Genomic DNA, 21,614 nt, shown 5'->3' on the forward strand with positions numbered 1-21,614 from the left:
GTTTTTTTAGGCGCACTTTGTGGCGCGAAAAACGGGCGTCCAGGTCGGGTCTGCGCCGTTCTAGGCGCGTGTGGAAACTTGGGCCCAATGTGTGCAATAAAGGTACAGCAGTTATCATGGGCGACTTTAATTTACATATAGATTAGGCTAACCAAACTGGTAGCAATGCGGTGGAGGAGGATTTCCTGGAGTGTATTAGGGATGATTTTCTTGACTAATATGTCGAGGAACTAACTAGAGAACTGACCATCCTCGACTGGGTGATGTGTAATGAGAAGGGACTAATTAGCAATCTTGTTGTGGGAGGCCCCTTGGGGAAGAGTGACCATAATATGGTAGAATTCTTTATTAAGATGGAGAGTGACACAGTTAATTTGGGTCCTGAACTTAAGCAAAGCTAACTTCGATGGAATGAGGTGTGAATTGGCTAGAATACACTGGCGAATGATACTTAAAGGGTTGACGGTGGATAGGCAATGGCAAACATTTATAGATCACATAAGAACATAAGAACATAAGAATTAGGAACAGGAGTAGGCCATCTAGCCCCTCGAGCCTGCTCCGCCATTCAATAAGATCATGGCTGATCTGGTCGTGGACTCGGCTCCACTTACCCGCCCTCTCCCCGTAACCCTTAATTCCCTTATTGGTTAAAAATCTATCTATCTTTGACTTGAAAACATTCAATGAGCTATCCTCAACTGCTTCCTTGGGCAGAGAATTCCACAGATTCACAACCCTCTGGGAGAAGAAATTCTTTCTCAACTCGGTTTTAAATTGGCTCCTCTGTATTTTGAGGCTGTGCCCCCTAGTTCTAGTCTCCCCCACCAATGGAAACAACCTCTCTGCCTCTATCTTGTCTATCCCTTTCATGATTTTAAATGTTTCTATAAGATCACCCCTCATCCTTCTGAACTCCAAAGACCCAGTCTACTCAATCCATCATCATAAGGTAACCCCCTCATTTCTGGAATCAGCCTAGTGAATCGTCTCTGTACCCCTTCCAAAGCTAGTATATCCTTCCTTAAGTAAGGTGACCAAAACTGCATGCAGTACTCCAGGTGCGGCCTTACCAATACCTTATACAGTTGCAGCAAGACCTCCCTGCTTTTGTACTCCATCCCTCTCGCAATGAAAGCCAACATTCCATTTGCCTTCCTGATTACCTGATCAACAGTTGTACACCCCTGTCTGGAGTAAAAATAAAACAGGGAAGGTGGCTCAACTGTGGCTAACAAGAGAAATTAAGGATAGTGTTAGATCCAAGGAAGAGGCATATAAATTGGCCAAAAAAAGCAGCAAACCTGAGGACGGGGAGAAATTTAGAATTCAGCAAAGGAGGACAAAGGGTTTGATGAGGAGGGGGAAAATAGTGTGAGAGAGAAAGCTTGCTGGGAACATAAAGACTGACTGCAAAAGCTTCTATAGATATGTGAAGAGAAAAAGATTAGTGAAGACAAGCGTAGGTCCCTTGCAGTCGGACTCGGGTGAATTTATAATGGGGAACAAAGAAATTGCAGACCAATTGAACAAATACTTTGGTTCCGTCTTCATGAAGGAAGACACAAATAACCTTCCGGATGTACTAGGGGACCGAGGGTCGAGAGAGAAGGAGGATCTGAAGGATATCCTTATTAGGCGGGAAATTGTGTTGGGGAAATTGATGGGATTGAAGGCCGATAAATCCCCAGGGCCTGATTGTCTGCATCCCAGAGCACTTAAGGAAGTGGCCCTAGAAATAGTGGATGCATTGGTGATCATTTTCCAACAGTCTCTCGACTCTGGATCAGTTCCTATGGACTGGAGGGTAGCTAATGTAACACCACTTTTTAAAAAAGGAGGAAGAGAGAAAAGGAGATTGACCAGTTAGCCTGACATCAGTAGTGGGGAAAATGTTGGAATCAATTATTAAGGATGAAATAGCAGCGCATTTGGAAAGCAGTGACAGGATCGGTCCAAGTCAGCATGGATTTATGAAGGAGAAATCATGCTTGACTAATCTTCTGTAATTTTTTGAGGATGTAACTAGTAGAGTGGACAATGGAGAACCAGTGGATGTGGTATATTTGGACTTTCAAAAGGCCTTTGACAAGGTTCCACGTAAGAGATTGGTGTGCAAAATCAAAGCACATTGTATTGGGGGTAATGTACTGGCGTGGATAGAGAATTGGTTGGCAGACAGGAAGCAGAGAGTCGGGATAAACGGGTCCTTTTCGGAATGGGAGGCAGTGACTAGTGGAGTGCCGCAGGGCTCCGTGCTGGGACCCCAGATCTTTACAATATACATTAATGATTTGGATGAAGGAATTGAATGTAATATCTCCAAGTTTACAGATGACACTAAACTGGGTGGCGGTGTGAGCTGTGAGGAGGATGCTTAGAGGCTGCAGGGTGATTTGGACAGGTTAGGTGAGTGGGCAAATGCATGGCAGATGCAGTATAATGTGGATAAATGTGAGGTTATCCACTTTGGAGGCAATAACACGAAGCAGAATATTATCTGAATGGCGGCAGATTAGGAAAAGAGGAGGTGCAACGAGACCTGGGTGTCATGGTTCATCAGTCATTGAAAGTTGACATGCAGGTACAGCAGGCAGTGAAGAAGGCAAATGGCATGTTGGCCTTCATAGCTAGGGGATTTGAGTATAGGAGCAGGGAGGTCTTACTGCAATTGTACAGGGCCTTGGTGAGGCCTCACCTGGAATATTGTGTTCAGTTTTGGTTTCCTAATCTGAGGAAGGACGTTCTTGCTATTGAGGGAGTGCAGCGAAGGTTCACCAGACTGATTCCAGGGATAGCTGGACTGACATATGAGGAGAGACTGGATCAACTGGGCCTTTATACACTGAAGTTTAGAAGGATGAGAGGGGATCTCATAGAAACGTATAAGATTCTGACGGGACGGGACAGGTTAGATGCGGGAAGAATGTTCCCGAGGTGGGGAAGTCCAGAACCAGGGGACACCATCTTAGGATAAGGGGTAGGCCATTTAGGACTGAGATGAGGAGAAACTTCCTCACTCAGAGAGTTGTTAACCTGTGGAATTCTCAGACAGTCGTTGATGCCAGTTCATTGGATATATTCAAGAGGGAGTTAGATATGGCCCTTACGGCTAAAGGGATCGAGGGGTATGGAGAGAAAGCAGGAAAGGGGTACTGAGGTGAATGATCAGCCATGATCTTATTGAATGGTGGTGCAGGCTCGAAGGGCCGAATGGCCTACTCCTGCACCTATTTTCTATGTTTCTATAAATCAATCCCTTCAACTCTGGAATCAATCTAGTTAACTTTCTCTGAACTGCCTCCAAGGCAAGTATATCCTTTCTTAAATATGGAAAGCAAAACTGCACGCTGTATTCCAGGTGTGGCCTCACCAATACCGTGTATAACTTAACAAGACTTCCCTTTTATACTCCATCCCCTCTTCCACTATTTGAAGGTGCCACTCTTCAATTTCTGACTGCACTTCAGACCCCCACACCCCGAATCTTTGGATAGCTGGGCAGCACACTGGTTATGTTACTGGACTATTAATCTAGAGGCCTAGACTAATGATCTGGAGACGTGTCTTCAAATCCCACCACGGCAGCTGTGAATTTAAATTCGGTTTAATAAAATAAATCTAGAATAAAAAGCTAATCATGACTGTGAAGCTGCTGGAAATTGTTGTAAAAACCCATCTGGTTCACTAATGTCCTTTCAGCAAGGAAATCTGTCATCCTAACTCGCACCAAGTCCCACTCACCCATCACCCCCTGTGCTCGCTCGCCTACATTGGCTTCCGGTTAAGCAATACCTTGATTTTCAAAATTCTCGTCCTTTATTTTCAAATCCCTCCCTATCTCTGTAATCTCCTCCAGCCCCACAACCCCCCGAGATATCTGCGCTCTTCTAATTCTGCCCTCCTGAGCATCCCTGATTATAATCGCTCCACCATTGGTGGCCGGGCCTTCTGTTGCCTGGGCCCCACGCTCTGGAGCTCCCTGCCTAAACCTCTCCGCCTCTCTTTCCTGCATAAAACATAGCTCTTTGACTCAGCTTTTGGTCACCTGCGCTAATTTCTACTTATGCGGCTCGGTGTCAAATATTTTATCTGGGATTTTCAGAGCATTAAAAGTCCTATATAAGTACAAGTTATTATTGTTGTCCTTACCTGCTCTGTCTCCCACAAGACTCTATATGAAATGGCTGAGCAAACCACTCAGTTGTATCAAAATTGCTACGTGACTCCAGCCGGTTCAAACAGGCAGCTCACCACCAACTCGGCAATAAATGCTGGCCTTTCTAGCGACGCTCGCATCCTGTGAATGAATTTTTTAAAAGTCAGAGTATCTCCTCGCGGGACTCGGCCTGGGCCCGGCCAAGGCGCCCATCCACAGGTCCAGCCTGCACGGCCTGACTGCCTGCCTCTCTTCCGCGGCTATGTCCATGCCTGGGTGTCCCTGGAGAGGGAGCATGCGGTCTCCGCCAGTACTCTTGGAGCATTCTGTGACCAGAGGGACCGCAGTTTGCAAAGTTTCCTTTCTTGTTTTAGATAATTTGCAGTTTATTGTTTGTGCCCCTTTTTAAATGTTTTTTAATTATCGGTTGACAATATCTGGCATTTTATAAAAATAAAATGATTTTAATAATGAAAAAAAGACTTGCATTTATATAGTGCCTTTCACAATCACCGGATGTCTCAAAGAGCTTTACAGCCAATGAAGTAATTTTGGAGTGTAGTCACTGTTGTAAGGTGGGAAATGCGGCAGCCAATTTGCGCACAGCAAGCTCCCACAAACAGCAATGTGATAATGACCTGATAACCTGATTTTTTTTTTTATAAGAACATAAGAAATAGGAGCAAGAGTGGGCACTTTGGCCCCTCGAGCCTGCTCCGCCATTTAATAAGATCATGGCTGATCTGATTGTGGCCTCCCCTGCCCTGCCCGCTCCCCATAACCCTTCACTCCCTTATCGTTCATAAATCTGTCTATCTCCACCTTAGATATATTCAATGACCCAGACTCCATAGCTCTCTGGGGCAGAGAATTCCAAAGATTCACGACCCTCTGAGAGAAGAAATTCCTTGTCATCTCAGTTCTAATTGGGCGACCCTTTATTCTGAAACTATGCTCCCTAGTTCTAGATTCCCCCATGATGGAAACATCCACTCTGCATCCACCTTATCGAGCCCTCTCAATATATGTTTCAATAAGATCACCTCTCATTCTTCTAAACTCCAATGAGTAGAGGCCCAACCTGCTCAACCTATCTTCATAAGTCAACCCCCTCATCTCAGGAATCAACCTAGTGAACCTTCTCTGAACTGCCTCCAATACAAGTATATCCCCCCTCAAATAAGGAGACCAAAACTGTACTCCCAAGTGTGGTCTCGCCACTATCCTGTACAGTTGTAGCAGGACTTCCCTGCTTTTATATTCCACCCCCCTTGCAATAAAGGCCAACATTCCATTTGCCTTCCTGATTACTTGCTGTACCTGTATACTAACTTTTTGTGTTTCATGAACAAGGACCTCCAGGTCCCTCTGTGCAACACTTTGCAATTTTTCTCCATTTAAATAATAGTATGCTTTTTTATTTTCCAGCCAAAGTGGATAACCTCCCACTTTCCCACATTATACTCCATCTGCCAAATGCTTGCCCACTCATTTAAGCCTATCTATATCCCTTTGCAGATTCTTTATGTCCTCCTCATATAACTTGCTTTCCCACCCATTTTTGTATCATCAGCAAACTTGGCTATATTACACTCAGTCTCTTCATCCAAGTCATTAATATAGATTGTAAATAGTTGAGGCCCCAGCACTGATCCCTGTGGCACCTCACTAGTTACTGTTTGCCAACCGGAAAATGACCCATTTATTGCGACTCTGTTTTCTGTTAGTTAACCAATCCTCTATCCATGCTAATATATTACCCCCAACCCTGTGAGCTCTTATCTTGTGCAGTAACCTTTTATGTGGCATCTTATTGAATGCGTCTGGAAATCCAAATACACCACATCCACTGATTTCCCCCTTATCCACCCTGCTCGTTACATCCTCAAAAAAATTCCAGAAAATTTATCAAACATGATTTCCCTTTCATAAAACCATGCTGACTTTTTGTTTGACTGCGTTATGATTTTCCAAATGTCCTGCTACTACTTCCTTAATAATGGACTCCAGCATTTTCCCAATGACCGATGTTAGGCTAACTGGTCTATAGTTTCCTGCTTTCTGTCTCCCTCCTTTTTTAAATAGGGGCGTTGCATTTGCAGTTTTCCAATCCGTTGGAACCTCTCCAGACTCCAGGGAATTTTGGTAGATTGCAACCAATGCATTCACTATTTCTGTAACCACATATTTTACGACCCTAGGATGCAAGCCATCAGGTCAAGGGAATGTCCACCTTTAGTCCCATTATTTTACTGAGTACTTTTTCTTTAGTGATAGTGATTGTATTAAGTTCCTCCCTCCCTATAGCCCCTTGATTATCTGTTATTGGGATGTTTTTAGTGTCTTCTACCATGAAGACCGATACAAAATATTTGTTCAAAGTCTCTGCCATTTCCCTGTTCCTCATTATTAATTCCCCAGTTTCATCCTCAAAGGGACCAACATTTACTTTAGCTACCCTCTTCCTTTTTATATGCCTATGGAAGCTCTTGCTATCTGTTTTTATATTTCTTGCTAGTTTACTCTCATAATCCAGCTTCTCTCTTTTTGAATCGTATTTGCTGGTTTTTAAAAATTTCCCAATCCTCTGGTCTCCCACTAATATTGGCAATATTGTATACCATTGTTTTCAGTTTGATACCATCTTTTACTTCCTTAATTAGCCATGAATGGTTCTCCCTTCTCTTAGTCTTTCCTTCTCACTAGAATGTATTTTTGTTGAGAGTTATAAAATATCTCCTTAAATGTCTGCCACTGCTCATCAACCGTCTTACACTGTAATCTATTTTCCCAATCCACTTTAACCAACTCTGCCTTCATACCTTTTGTAATCACCTTTATTTAAGATCAGGACACTGGTTTGAGACCCAACTTTCTCACCCTCCAACTAAATTTGAAATTCAATCATGCTATGATCACTCGTTCCTGGAGGATCCTTCACCTTGAAATAATTTATTAATCCTGTCTCATAACACAGTACCAGATAGAAACATAAAAACATAGAAAATAGGTGCAGGAGTAGGCCATTCGGTCCTTCGAGCCTGCACCACCATTCAATAAGATCATTGCTGATAATTCACCTTACTACCCCTTTTCTGCTTTCTCTCCATACCCCTTGATCCCTTTAGCTGTAAGGGCCATATATAATTCCCCCTTGAATATATCCAATGAACTGGCATCAACAACTCTCTGCGGTGGAGAATTTCACAGGTTAACAACTCTCTGAGTGAAGAAGTTTCTCCTCATCTCAGTCCTAAATGGCTTACCCCTTATCCTTAGATTATGTCCCCTGGTTCTGGACTTCCCCAACATCGGGAACATTCTTCCTGCATCTAATCTGTCTAGTCCTGTCAGAATTTTATATGTTTTATGAGATCCCCTCATTGTTCTAAACTCCAGTGAATACAAGCCCAGTCGATCCAGCCTCTCCTTATATGTCAGTCATGCCATCCCGGGAATCAGTTTGGTGAACCTTTGCAGCACTCACTCAATAGCAAGAACATCCTTCCTCAGATTAGGAGACCAAAACTGAACACAATATTCCAGGTGAGGCCTCACCAAGGCCTTGTACAACTGCAGTAAGACCTCCCTGCTCCTATACTGAAATCCCCTAGCTATGTAGGCCAACATAGCATTTGTCTTCTTCACCGCCTGCTGTACCTGCATGCCAACTTTCAATGACTGATGTACCATGACACCCAGGTCTCGTTGCACCTCCCCTTTTCCTGATCTGCCGCCATTCAGATAATATTCTGCCTTCGTGTTTTTGCCAGCAAATCCACATTGTACTGCATCTGCCATGCATTTGCCCACTCACCTAACCTGCCCATGTCACCCTGCATCCTCTTAGCATCCTCCTCTTAGCTCACACTGCCACCCAGCTTAGTATCATCTGCAAACTTGGAGATATTACACTCAATTCCCTCATCTAAATCATTGATGTATCTAAGATAGCCTGCTCCCTAGTTGGTTCCACAATGTACTGTTGAAGGAAACCATCCCGGATACACTCTATTATGTTATGTTGATTGGATAAATATTGGCCAGGACACCGGAGATAACTCCCCTGCTCGTTTTCAAAATAGTGCCATTGGATCTTTTACGTCCACTTGCAAGAGCAGACGGGGCCTTGGTTTATGGTCTGATCCACAAGCCGGCACCTCTGACAGTGCAGCACTCCCTCAGCACTGCACTGGAATGTTAGCCTAGATTTATTTGCTCAAGTCCCTGGGATGACTGGAAATGAGAAATGAACTTGCTAGTGTTAGTGCTGTGCGTTCTCTGAACTCTATAGTGTTAGCCCATTTATTTTAAGGGATGGATCAATGGGTAACATGTCCTGTAGTATACAGAGAATGAAGCAAGTTGTGACATGCCGCCTGGAGTGTGTAATTTGATCCAGTTAGTGGCAGGTAGGCTGGAGGCAGTCAGCATGGCCTTGACGATCTGATTGACAAAGCTGAGATACCAGTATAACGTGGCACTGAGTCTTGCACTGAATTCAGAGTACACGTGACAGATGAAATTTAAAAAATATGACTAGTCAGCGTGGATTTGAAAAGGGAAAGTCTTGCTTGACCAACCTCATTGAATTTTTTTGAAGAGATAACAGAGAGAAGACAATAGTAATGCAGTAGATGCAAGTTATCTAGATTTTCAAAAGTCCTTCAATAATGTACCCCATAATAGAATGATGAACAAGGTCAAAGAATGCAGAGTGAGGGGACAAGTAGCAGAATGGATAGTTAGCTGGCTTCAAGACAGAAAGCAGAGAGTAGGGATAAAGGGTAGCTATTCACAGCGGCAGAGGTAGGTAGTGGTGTTCCACAAGGATCAGTGCTGGGACCACTGTTGTTCACAATTTATATTAACGATTTAGACTTTGGAATCAAAAACACAATTTCTAAATTTGCTGATGACTCCAAATTGGGGGAGGACTGCAACAAATTACAGAAGGACATTAATAAATTTGCAGAATGGGCATATAATTGGCAAATGAAGTTCAACACAGATAAATGTGAGATATATTTTGGTAGGAAGAATAGGGAGGTCACTTGTTACTTGGAGGGTGCGAGTCTGGGTGAGGTAGAGGAACAAAGAGATCTCGGATACAAATACACAAATTACTATAAGTTGCGACACGTGTTAGCAAGGCTATAAAAAAGCAAACCAAGCACTAGGTATTTCTAGAGGTATAGAATTGAAAAGTAGGGAAATTATGCTAAACCTGTATCGAACCTTGGTTAGACCACACTTGGAGTACTGTGAACAGTTCTGGTCGCCATATTATAAAAAGAATATAGAGGCACCGGAGAGGGTTGCAGTGAAGATTTGCAAGGATGATACTAGAAATGCGAGGGTATATATAGATCAGGAAAGGATGAACAAGCTGGGTCTCTTTTCTCTTGGGGAGAGGGGGGGGTGTGTGGAAAAATTGAAGGGTGACATAATAGAGGTCTTTAAAATTATGAAAGGTTTTGATAGAGTGGATACAGAGAGAATGTTTCCACTTGTGGAGAAGAGCATAACTAGAGGCCATCAATATAGTATAGTCACCAAGAAATCCAATAAGGAATTCCGAAGAAACTTCTTTACCCAGAGAGCGGTGAGAATGTGGAACTCGCTACCACAGGGAGTGGTTGAAACGAATAGTATAGATGCATTTAAGGGGAGGCTACACAAGCATATGAGGGAGAAGGGAATAGAGGGTTATGCTGATGATTTAGATAGATTTATAAACTAAAGGATACAATTTACAGGGGTGGCATGAATAGAGAGACCTGGGGGTATATGTGCACAAATCGTTGAAGATGGCAGGGCAGGTTGAGAAAACGGTTAGAAAAAGCTTACGGGATCCTGGGCTTCATAAATATAAAACACTAGTTCGGCCTCAAATGGAGTATTGTGTCCAATTGTAGGAAGGATGTGGAAGTCTTTGAGAGGATGCAGAAAAGACATATGAGAATGATTCCAGGGATGGGGGACTTCAGTTACGTGGATAGACTGGAGAAGCTGGGATTGTTCTCCTTGGAGCAGAGAAGGTTGAGAGGAGATTTGATGGAGGTGTTCAAAATCATGAGGGGTGTGGGCAGAGTAGATAGAGAGAAACTGTTCCCATTGGCGGAGGGGTTGCGAACCAGAGGACGCAGAAGGTGATTGACAGATTGAACCAAAAGCGACATGTGGAAAAACGTTTTTACGCAGCGAGTGGTTCGGATCTGGAATGCGCTGCCTGAGAGGTTGGTGGAGGCAGACTCAATCATGACTTTCAAAAGGATGTTGGCTAAGTACCCGAAAGAGAATTTTTTGCAGGGCTACGGGGAAAGGGCGGGGGAGTGGGACTGGTTGAGTGGCTCTTGCAGAGAGCCGCACTGGCCTGACGGGCCGAATGGCCTCCTTCTGTGCTGTAACCATTCTATGATTCTATGATACTAACTACCTATAGTTCAGACAATATACTGTGCGAACACCCAGCCCAACAACAATATAGCGCCATTAATGTAGTAAAATATCTCCAGCCACTTCAGAGGAGCGTTATGAAACCAAATTTGACACCGAACAACATATTGCGATACTAAGACTGGTGACCAAATGGTTGGTCAAAAAGGTAGGTTTTAAGGAGCAGAGAGGTTTTGGGAGGGATTTCCAGATCTTGGGGACTATGAAGCTGAAGACACAGTCGTCAATGGTGGATCAGTTGAAATCGGGGATATGCAAGAAATGGAAGATCGCAGATATCTTGTCGGGCTGGAGAAGGTTACAGAGATAGGGAGGGCGGAGGCTATGCAGGGATTTGAAAGCAAGCGTGAGGATTTTAAAATTGAGGCCTTGCAGGTCAATATGGTCAACATGCAGTCCTAACACTCCCCACATTCAGACAACTCAGTGCTAACGGAATCTATAATAGATTTTAAAAGGAGAGTAGCTAAATATTTGAGAAAGAAAAAATAGGAATTCTGGATTTCAAGAGAGCTAATTTTGTAAAGGTGGCAGAGGACTAGAATGTGGTCAATTGGAATAGCCCTATTATATTACCAGCACACATCCTAATGCAAAATATTCATGACATTGGAGTCAAAGGAAGGGCACGTAGTAAAATAAACACTAACTGGACTTGTGCAAGGACAAATCAAACTTAAATAAAAATACTGTTGCAGACAAAGAATTAGTCTCTGGAGACCTGAGATAGGATTGAGCCCAGCTGCAGGGTATTAGAGTAAAGGTTTTTTTGCGAACAATGCCATAAAGCTAGAGAGGGAGTGGTTGGAGGGCCAAAGTCTGGACTGTTGAGAGTTTGAAATGTAGTTGCAGTTGGGGGGAGAGTTTATTTCTGGAGAGGAGGCAGAAGGAAGTGTGGTCGAAAGAGGACAAAGCAATTGGAGTGGTGAGGGATACAAGGAAATGGTGATTGAGACGATGGGAGTAGAGCGGCCATGTGCGATGGCGACGTTGAGGGAATGGCCGTGAATGTGGGTAAGAGTGTTTAAATGGAGGGAGCACAGTGAAATTGGAGTCGAGATGAAGATTGAAATTGCTGAGGATGAAGAATTGTTTGGTGCAGAAGTTGAGGGAGAAGATCTTGGTGTGAAACTAGGAGCGGGGCTTCACCTACCAAGAACCGCTCATTAATTGATCTGGTTTAAAAATGCTTCAATGTCATTTTAAGTAACGAAGCTCGATAGGATTTGTGGGTTTTTGGTGATTGGTTGAGTTTTGAGCGGGCTGATTCAGGCGGGTTTCAGTGATTGGTTTGAGTTTTTTGGCGGTGTTTCGGTGATTGGTTGGGTTTGCGTGCGGTTTCGGTGATTGGTTGCATTTCGGCAGACAGTATGAGGCGGGTTTGTGATTGGCTGGGTTCGGGCGGGTTGTTTGAAGTGGTTTGAGGTGATTGGCTAAGTTTGGGTCGGCTGTATGAAGCTGTGTTTGTGATTGGCTAGGTTTGGGCGGGCTGTTTGAAGCGAGTTTCAGTGATTGGCTGGGTTCAGGCGGGCTGTTTGAAGCGTGTTGTGGTGATTGGCTGGGTTTGGGAGGGCTGCATGAGGCGGTGTGTGTGATTGGCTGGGTTTGGGCGGGCTACATGAGGCGGTGTTTGTGATTGGCTGGGTTCAGGCGGGCTGTTTAAGCGGGTTGCGCTGATTGGCTGGGTGTTTTGGCGGGCTGGTTGTCCGGCTGCAGTCCGCGAGTAACCCGGTGTGTGTGTGCCTCTCCTCTTTCTCGGTGCCATGCCTTATTCTGAAGCCGCCGCCTTGACCCCGGCCAAGCGAGCCCGGGAGGAGAAAGTCGTGTTGCAGTTCGCCAAGCTCAGCGACAACGCGTACCCGCCGACCCGGGGCTCGGAGCGGGCAGCCGGCTACGACCTTTACAGGTGAGCGCAGCCGGGGGGAGAGGCGATGCCCGGGACAGAGCGGCTGCACCGCGGCTCCATCCCCGAACTGCAGGGGAAAAAGCTGCCATTGTTCCCCCTCATTGACTTTACCTCACTTTTTTCCTTTCACAATTTTCTCACTACTTTATCCAATTCTCTGTTTTTTACCATCACAATTTTTCTAGTTATTTACACTCCCGACTCTTTTTTTTTTCCTCCTTTTTTCCTACTTATCATTTTTACTTCACATTTTCTCACTATTTTATCCAAATCTCTATTCAAGAGTTACAGTAAGTGACTGAGCTTTCCATAGGGTTGGTGATGTCTTTGTTTTAATCAACTTTTGTTTCCTTGTTTATGGTGAGACTTGAAATAAAGATTTATATATTTTTACTTCACATTTTTCCCTCGATTTGATCTAAATATCTCTCTCTTCAGTTTTTTCCAATTCTCTATTTTTACCTTCACTATTTCTCTTTTTTTTTCCAGCACCAATTTAGGTCCCTTTTTTTTTAACTTCACATTTTTCTCATTATTTTGACCTTTCTTCACTATTTTTACCCCACTATTTTACTTAGCCTGCTTTTTTGTCTCTTTGTCCCTCCCTTGCCCGGGTTGTGGGGTCATTCTGTGTGTCAGTGGGCTGTTCAACCACAGGGATCATCGTTATTCTCCCCTTCCTCGCTCAAATGAGCAATAATCCTTTATCAGACTTGTGCGGCTATATTTCTGTAGTTTTAAATTGAAGAAACCCAAGAGCTGCTGTGTCCATGTGTACAAGTAGTTTATTCTAATGTAGTTATCATTTTATATGTGTGGATTAGTGTTTTGCCCCTCCGTGTGATGGGAGGGTGATACTAGCCCGGCTATCCTGCTCACTCTCTGTTTGTTTGCAGTGCATACGATTATGTGGTCCTTGCTCAAGATAAAGTTATTGTGAAGACTGATATTCAGATTGCCGTTCCTTCTGGATTCTATGGCAGAGTGGGTAAGTGCATGATCAATTGCCATTTTCTTTGTTCAGTTCAAAGTGTTTCTGATTTTTCATGCTAAATCTCGCAATTTCAGCTTTATTTACTGATGAATCTGAAGTGGGAGATGAATGGGGGTGAGATTAGTCTCTAGCAGTAGAGAATTGGCAGCCTATTTCCACCCCGTCTCGCCCAAGACCAATTTAACCCCCAATTTGTTCATACAGTGTAAACAATTCCACCCATTGTCATTGACCTCTTAGCAGAGGGGTCAATAACCAGGACACATAGATTTAAAGCAGTTGGTAGAAGGATTAGAGGGGCGATGAGGAAAAATATCTTCACCCAGAGCGTGGTGGGGGTCTGGAACTAGAGGCAGAAACCCTCCATCACATTGAAAAAGTACTTGGATGTGCACTTAGAGCTGTAACCGACAGGGCTATGGGCCTAGTGGTGGAAAGTAGGATTAGGCTGGATAGCTCTTTGTCAGCCGGCATGGACACGGTGGGCTGAATGGCGGCCTCCTGTGTCACAATTTTTCTATGTTGCTAATCTATTTATATCATATTTTTCGTCCTGTCTGAAGTTGCACATAGCAGCTTTCTGAATGGTTCAGTGAACGCTTGTATTTCTTTTGGCTTGGTTGACACTTGAACCACATTCTAGAAAGAATACAACCAGCACAACACAATTGCATTTGTTTTTTTTGAGGTACAGGCCCCCTTCCCCACATTAAATCCCTAAAAATATTTATCACTTGATTATTTATTTAAAAATTAATGATTTCACAAAAGAAATCTGAAGCTTGCCCATTCCAAAGTTGCCTCTTTCAGCCCATTAACACAGGCCCTGATGTATTCTGCTGATCATCTTGATCCTTGATCTTGGATGCACTGTACCCAGCTTATGGATGGCTCCTAACCCACTCTGCCTCGAATATCTACTGCCTACATTTGCTGAGGCTGAATGTGAGCAATGCATGAAGGAGAAACCAAAGTTATGTTGCTGCATGAAACCACACTGGTGCAACTGCAAGACACGGACACTTCTCAAGGGAAATGTACCACTTAAGACTGTTCTGGCCGCAGTTTCTCTCTGTTTGTATGAAGCAGAAACTCCTGAATACCTTCTCTCATTTGCTCCAGCCCCCATCTTGAATCCAGTAAAAAAAAATAGTGAAGAGTGCAAAATGAATAAATCGGTTTATTAGAGACATACAAAAGAGAGTGGAGACCAAGGGAGGAAAAGACTTCAATGATGTCAAAATAAATTCTGTTAGCCATACAAAAAGATAGATCGGAAGCTGAGGAGAACAAAGGTAGGAGATAGAAATAATTAGTGGGAGACGATCAAGACCATTACAGGAAGTGATTTTGTGTCTGAGCTTTCCATTGGGTTGTCGGTGTTTGTTTTAGTCAACTTTTGTTTCCTTGTTTATGCTAAGACTTGGTTTTATATAGCACCGTTTATGACCACTGGACGTCTCAATGCACTTTACAGCCAATTAAATACTTTTGGAGTGTAGTCACTTGTAATGTGGGAAACGCAGCAGCCAATTTGCGCACAGCAAGCTTCCACAAACAGCAATGTGATAATGATCAGATAATATGTTTTTGTTATGTTGATTGAGGGATAAATATTGGCCAGGACACTGGGGATATCTCCCCTGCTCTATGAAATGCCCAGTGCAATGGGATCTTTTATGTCCGCTTGAGAGGGCAGACGGGGCCTCGGTTTAACGTCTCATCCGAAAGACGGCATCTCTGTCAGTGCAGCACTCCCTCAACACTGCACTTGGAGTGTCAGCCTAGATTTTTGTGCTCCCCTGAAGTGGGACTTGAACCCACAACCTTCTGATTCAGGCAGAATGCTAGCCACTGAGCCACAGCTGACCACCTGTGTCATAGACCAGGAGAGGATAAAAGTACACATCAGTCCCCTGGATGGGGGGGGGGTGCAATGGGAAGTTGTCTGCCTTGTTACTTATACTGATTTAATTTTGGTTTAAACTAAGGAAACTGATTTATGAATAAATGTCTGAGCATGTGCTTACGATGCAGACTGAGTATAAGTTGTTTGTCATTTCTCCCACATTTAATATTCTTTATTCACAGCCAGCAGCAGGAAATCTGATTATGTAGAGATGGTGAAATAATTACTACAAAAAAACATTACTTGTCAAATTTTGAGTTGGCTGTGCAGAATGTGTATGGTGATGGGTTGTTTATCACTAGTGGTGCAGAAAATATTAATTTTACCCATCCTTTTTAATCCTTCCCAGCTCCAAGGTCTGGATTGGCAGCAAAACACTTCATTGATGTTGGAGGTAATGTGTTTGCACTGAAGTATTGAAATAAAGTATACCTGTGTACTTTAGTTGCGCACTGCATCTTGTAAACAGACATAAACATAAATACTGTCATAGCCTGAGGAAGGAATGAGGTAGTGGGGAGAGGTATCATTAAACTTGTAACCTGACTTTAGGACTCTAAAGTGGGTGACACTGGAGCATGGTGCTATCTATTTTGGAAACACATGTTTGTGGTAAATAAGCAACACCTCCACTAACCTTTCAGGACAACTTTGGAGGGCTCAGTCACATGGAGAGAAAATGAATACATAAGAGAATTTCTGGCTGGGGGTGAGGGGGGCGGGTTGTGGACACGAGAGGTGGAATGAACTTTTCACACAATAGCTAGTGGCGCAAAATTACAAAGATTCTGAACTGCAGAGGACCCAATCTTTTATATGGTAAATCCAATGTGTAGATGCCATGTGATCTGATGTCACATGGTCGCATCTCATGTGGTCAGAACATCACGTGATCAAACCTCCAGGAATCCCTGCAAGCAGAGTTGGCAAACTTAACTTCATCAGTGCATCAGGTACAGATAGAAACATAGAAAATAGGTGCAAGAGTAGGCCATTTGGCCCTTCAAGCCTGCACTACCATTCAATAAGATCATGGCTGATCATTCACCTCAGTAACCCTTTCCTGATTTCTCTCCATACCCTTGATCCCTTTAGCTGTAAGGCCCATATCTAACTCCCTCTTGAATATATCCAATGAACTGACAACAACAATAGGGAATTCCACAGGTTAACAACTCTCTTAATGAAGAAGTTTCTCCTCATCTCAGTCCTAAATGGCTTACCCCTTATCCTTAGATTATGTCCCCTGGTTCTGGACTTCCCCAACATCGGGAACATTCTTCCTGCATCTAACCTGTCCAGTCCTGTCAGAATCTTATGTTTCTATGAGATCCCCTCTCATCCTTCTAAACTCCAGTAAATACAGGCCCAGTCGATCCAGTCTCTCATATGTCAGTCCTGCCATCCCGGCAATCAGTCTGGTGAACCTTCGCTGCACTCCCTCAATAGCAAGAACGTCCTTCCTCAGATTAGGGGACCAAAACTGAACCTAATATTCCAGGTGAGGCATCACGAAGGCCCCGTACAACTGCAGTAAGACCTCCCTGCTCTTATACTCAAATCCCCTAGTTATCAAGGCCAACATACCATTTGCTGCCTTCACCGCCTGCAGTACCTGAATGCCAGCTTTCAATGACCGATGTACCATGACACCCAGGTCTCGTTGCACCTCCCCTTTTTTTAATCTGCTGCCATTCAGATAATCTGCCTTTGTGTTTTTGTCACCAAAGTGGATAACCTTCCATTTATCCACATTATACTGCATCTGCCACGTGTTTGTCTACTCACCTAACTTGTCCAAGTCACCCTGCAGCCTTTTGGCATCCTCCTCACAGCTCACACTGCCACCCAGCTTAGCATCATCTGTAAATTTGGAGATATTACACTCAGTTCCCTCATCCAAATCATTCATGTATATTGTAACTAGCTGGGGTCCCAGCACTGAGCACCCCACTAGTCACTGTCTGCCATTCTGAAAAGGATCTGTTTATCCCGACTCTCCTTCCTGCCTGCCAACCAGTTCCCGATCCACGTCAGTACGCTATCCCCAATACCATGTGCTTTAATTTTGCACACCAATCTCTTGTGTGGGATCCTGTCAAAATCCTTTTGAAAGTCCAAATACACTACATCCAATGGTTCTCCGTTGTTCACTACCAGTTACATTCTCAAAAAATTGTAGAAGATTTGTCAAGCAGGATTTCCCATTCATAAGTCCATGCTGACTTGGACCGATCCCGTCACTGCTTTCCAAATGTGCTGCTATTTCATCTTTAATAATTGGTTCCAACATTTTCCGCATTACCGATGTCAGGCTAACTGGTCTATAATTACCCGTTTTCTCTCTCCCTCCTTTTTTAAAAAGTGGTGTTACATTAGCTACCCTCCAGTCCATAGGAACTGTTGGAAAATGATCACCAATGCATCCACTATTTCTATGACCACTTCCTTAAGTACTCTGGGATGCAGATCATCAGGCCCCGGGGATTTATCGACCTTTAATCCCATCAATTTTCCAAACGCACTTTCCCGCCTAATAAGGATTTCCTTAAGTTCCTCCTTCCCACAAGTCCCCTAGTATTTCCGGAAGGTTATTTGTGTCTTCCTTCGTGAAGACAGAACCAAAGTATTTGTTTAACTGGTCCACGATTCCTTTGTTCCCCATTATAACTTCACTTGAATCTGACTGCAAGGGACCTACGTTTGTTTTCACTAATCTTTTTCTCTTCACATATCTATAGAAGCTTTTGCCGTTAGTTTTTATGTTCCCAGCAAGCTTCCTCTCATACTCTTATTTCCCCCCTCCTAATTAAACCCTTTGTCCTCCTCTGCTGTATTATAAAATTCTTCCAGTCCTCAGGTTTCTGCTTTTTCTGGCCAATTTATATGCCTCTTCCTTAGATTTAACATTATCCTTAATTTCCCTTGTTAGCCTCGGTTGAGCCACCTTCCCCATTTTATTTTTACTCCAGACAGGGATGTACAATTGTTGAAGTTCATCCATGTGATCTTTAAATGTTTGCCATTGCCTATCTACCGTCAACCCTTTAAGTATCACTTGCCAGTCTATTCTAGCCATTTCACATCTCATATCATCGAAGTTACCTTTCCTTAAGTTCAGGACCCTAGTCTCTGAATTAACTGTGTCGCTTTCCATCTTAAAGAATTCTACCTTATTATGGTCACTCTTTCCCAAGGGGCCTCACAACAAGATTGCTAATTAGTCCTTTCTCGTTACACAACACCCAGTCTAGGATGGCCTGCTCTCTAGTTGGTTCCTTGACATATTGGTCTAGAAAACCATCCCTAATACACTCCAGGAAACCCTCCTCCACCGCATTGCTACCAGTTTGGTTAGTCCAATCGATATGTGGATTAAAGTCACCCATGATAACTGCTGTACCTTTATTGCACACATCCCTAATTTCTTGTTTGATGCTGTTCTCAAATTCACTACTACTGTTTGGTGGTCTGTACACAACTCCCACTAGCGTTTTCTGCCCTTTTGGTATTCCGTAGCTCCACCCATACTGATTCCACATCATCCAAGCCAATATCCTTCCTTACTATTGCATTAATTTCCTCTTTAACCAGCAATGCCACCCCACCTCCTTTTTCCTTTCTGTCTATCCTTCCTAACTGTTGAATACCCCTGGATGTTGAGTTCCCAGCCTTGGTCACCCCGGAGCCATGTTTCCGTGGTGCCAATTACATCATACCCGTTAACTGCTATCTGCGCAGTTAATTCGTCCACCTTATTCCGAATACTCATTGCATTGAGTCACAGAGCCTTCAGGCTTGTCTTTTTAACACACTTTGCCCCTTTAGAATTTTGCTGTAATGTGGCCCTTTTTGCTTTAGGTTTCTCTGCCCTCCACTTTTACTTTTTTTCTTTCTTTTGCTTCTGCCCCCATTCTACTTCCCTCTGTCTCCCTGCATAGGTTCCCATCCCCCTGCCATGTTAGTTTAACCCCTCCCCAACAGCACTAGCAAACATCCCCCCCCAGGACATTGGTTCCGGTCCTGCCCAAGTGTAGACCATCCGGTTTGTATTGGTTCCAATGTCCCAGGAATTTGAATACCTCCCTTCTGCACCATTCCTCAAGCCACGTACTCATCTGAGTTACCCTGCGATTCCTACTCTGACTAGCATGTAGCACTGGTAGCAATCCTGAGATTACTACTTTTGAGGTCCTACTCTCCCCCCACCTGCCTTTCTCTTTCCCCTGCCGCCCACTCCCCCCGGCGCAATGGGAGGCTCGCGACCCGCTCGGGGCTTGGTGAATGTGTTCGGCTGCTGAGTGACGGCAACGTGATGTTGGACGCATGCGCAGAAAACGGTTAGTAAGAATTGCTGGGGGGGGGGGCGGGGTGCGCGCGCACACACACACAGAGTCTATGATGTTTGCCCTAACTCACTTCTGCGGAAGGGAGACTTGGTACAAATAGTTACTGCGTTATTATAATCGAAAGTGCCTGCTGTAATTACACCCTCCTTCCAATGGTGGTGCTGCCATCTTGCCTGTATTCTTCCAATTCAGTGAAGTAACATGACATGAAGACATACTATTTTCCCTCACCACCTGTTACTTTATCTGTGTGTATCTCTCTTTCTAAAGTTTATTGAACAGAACAAAGGCTACAACAGGTGTGTAATCAGAAGCACTCACTTTTTATTGTCACGAAATGTCTTTTATAAAAATAATACATTTTACCTCAAACTTTTGGAATTAGTGACCTACTTTGTTTCAAATACTTAAAAAAAAACTTATGGAGAAACTACCAAAAGCTAAAGAGAAAATATTCCTCTATGGGTGCCTGGTACTGGTGTATCGGAGAGATTAGATGCTCTACACATGCTTGGACTGCGCAGTCTAACTTTAGCTCTCGCCTCTGGGCAAAAGTAAGAACTCGCAAGTCCTGGCTTTTGGGAAAGGCTGGGGCCTTCAAGTATAAACTTTAATGAAGGCATTAAACGACACAATAAGCAATTCAGTAGATAAATGTAATGTTATTGTAACACTTGTTCCTGGACAATATTTCTATATATATCGTAAGTGATTCTAAGTATGACATTAACATTCGACTGTGATGTCTGAAGTGGGTGTATTTTTATATATAACGTATTCTATCTAACTTTATATACAAGTGCTTTCTGTCTTATCAAACTTCAGATGTCCTATTGTCTAATCTGTGTCGTACATGACTTGCCCCTCCTTTTCTTTCTGATGTCTCTCTTCCTGTCGCCCTTTGCACTCAACACTGACTATTTTTGCAGCTGAAAATATTAAATTCAATACAGATGCTGAGGAACAACTGGTAACGCCACAGGACCAGGGCACTGCATAAAGTGAGATCCTGCTCACTATTTCACTAATTTAATTTCTCCATGCAGTTTAGTTTTTTTACATTCATGTGTTTATCACTAACTATCATTCCCAACAAGTAAAATAAAGTTATCTCTTGCATCATATATTCCAGTCTTGGAAACCAGCATAATTAAAAACTGATTATGAAGTGATATAATAAAAACTTTTATTTATATAGTGTCTTTAACGTAGTAAAACATCCCAAGGGGCTTCACAACAGTTTTACAACACATTAGATAAGGGAATCAGAGGGGCAGAGAGTATGAGAATAGATTAGCAGCTAACACAAAAGGAATCCTAAAATCTTTTAGCATCATCTAAATAGTAAAATGGTCGTCAATGGAAGGGTGGGGCTAATTCGGGACCAAAAAGGACCTAATCCTGTGGAGGCAGAGGGCATGGCTGTGCTGCTGAATGAGTACTTTGCATCTGTCTTCACTTAGAGAAGTGTATTCTGCTAATGTAACAGTGAAGGAGGAGGTAGTAGTTATATTGGATACGGTAAAAATAGATAAAGAACCGGTACTTAAAAGGTTGGCAGTCCTCAAAGTACAACAGTCACCGACCGGGTCCAGGTGGCGTGCATCCTCGGTTACTGAGGGGAAATAAGAGCAGAAATTGCAACGGCTACAATTGTGTTTGACAAACTTGGTTGAGATCTTTGAAGTAACTGAGAGTGGTAGTGCGGGTAATGCGTATATAGACTTTCAAAAGGCTTCTGACATAGTATAATGTAATAGACTTGAAGCAAAATGAAAGCCCATGGGATTAAAGGGACAGCGGCGGCATGGGTATGAAATTGGCTGAGGGACAGAAAG

General features: G+C 43.5%; 1 protein-coding gene across 2 annotated transcripts in view; it reads left to right on the forward strand.

Moving 5' to 3' along the window:
- Positions 1–21,614, forward strand: part of LOC139234154 (deoxyuridine 5'-triphosphate nucleotidohydrolase-like) — a 40,674-nt gene that overhangs the window by 10,958 nt on the left and 8,102 nt on the right. For both annotated transcript variants that reach the window (XM_070865152.1, XM_070865151.1), the window contains exons 2-4: positions 12,398–12,524; positions 13,421–13,512; positions 15,777–15,821. In XM_070865152.1, coding sequence (XP_070721253.1) covers positions 12,398–12,524; positions 13,421–13,512; positions 15,777–15,821 — 264 coding nt within the window. The remainder of the gene's footprint in view (positions 1–12,397; positions 12,525–13,420; positions 13,513–15,776; positions 15,822–21,614) is intronic.

Source organism: Pristiophorus japonicus, chromosome 21, assembly GCF_044704955.1.
Source record: "Pristiophorus japonicus isolate sPriJap1 chromosome 21, sPriJap1.hap1, whole genome shotgun sequence".
NCBI lineage: Eukaryota > Metazoa > Chordata > Chondrichthyes > Pristiophoridae > Pristiophorus > Pristiophorus japonicus.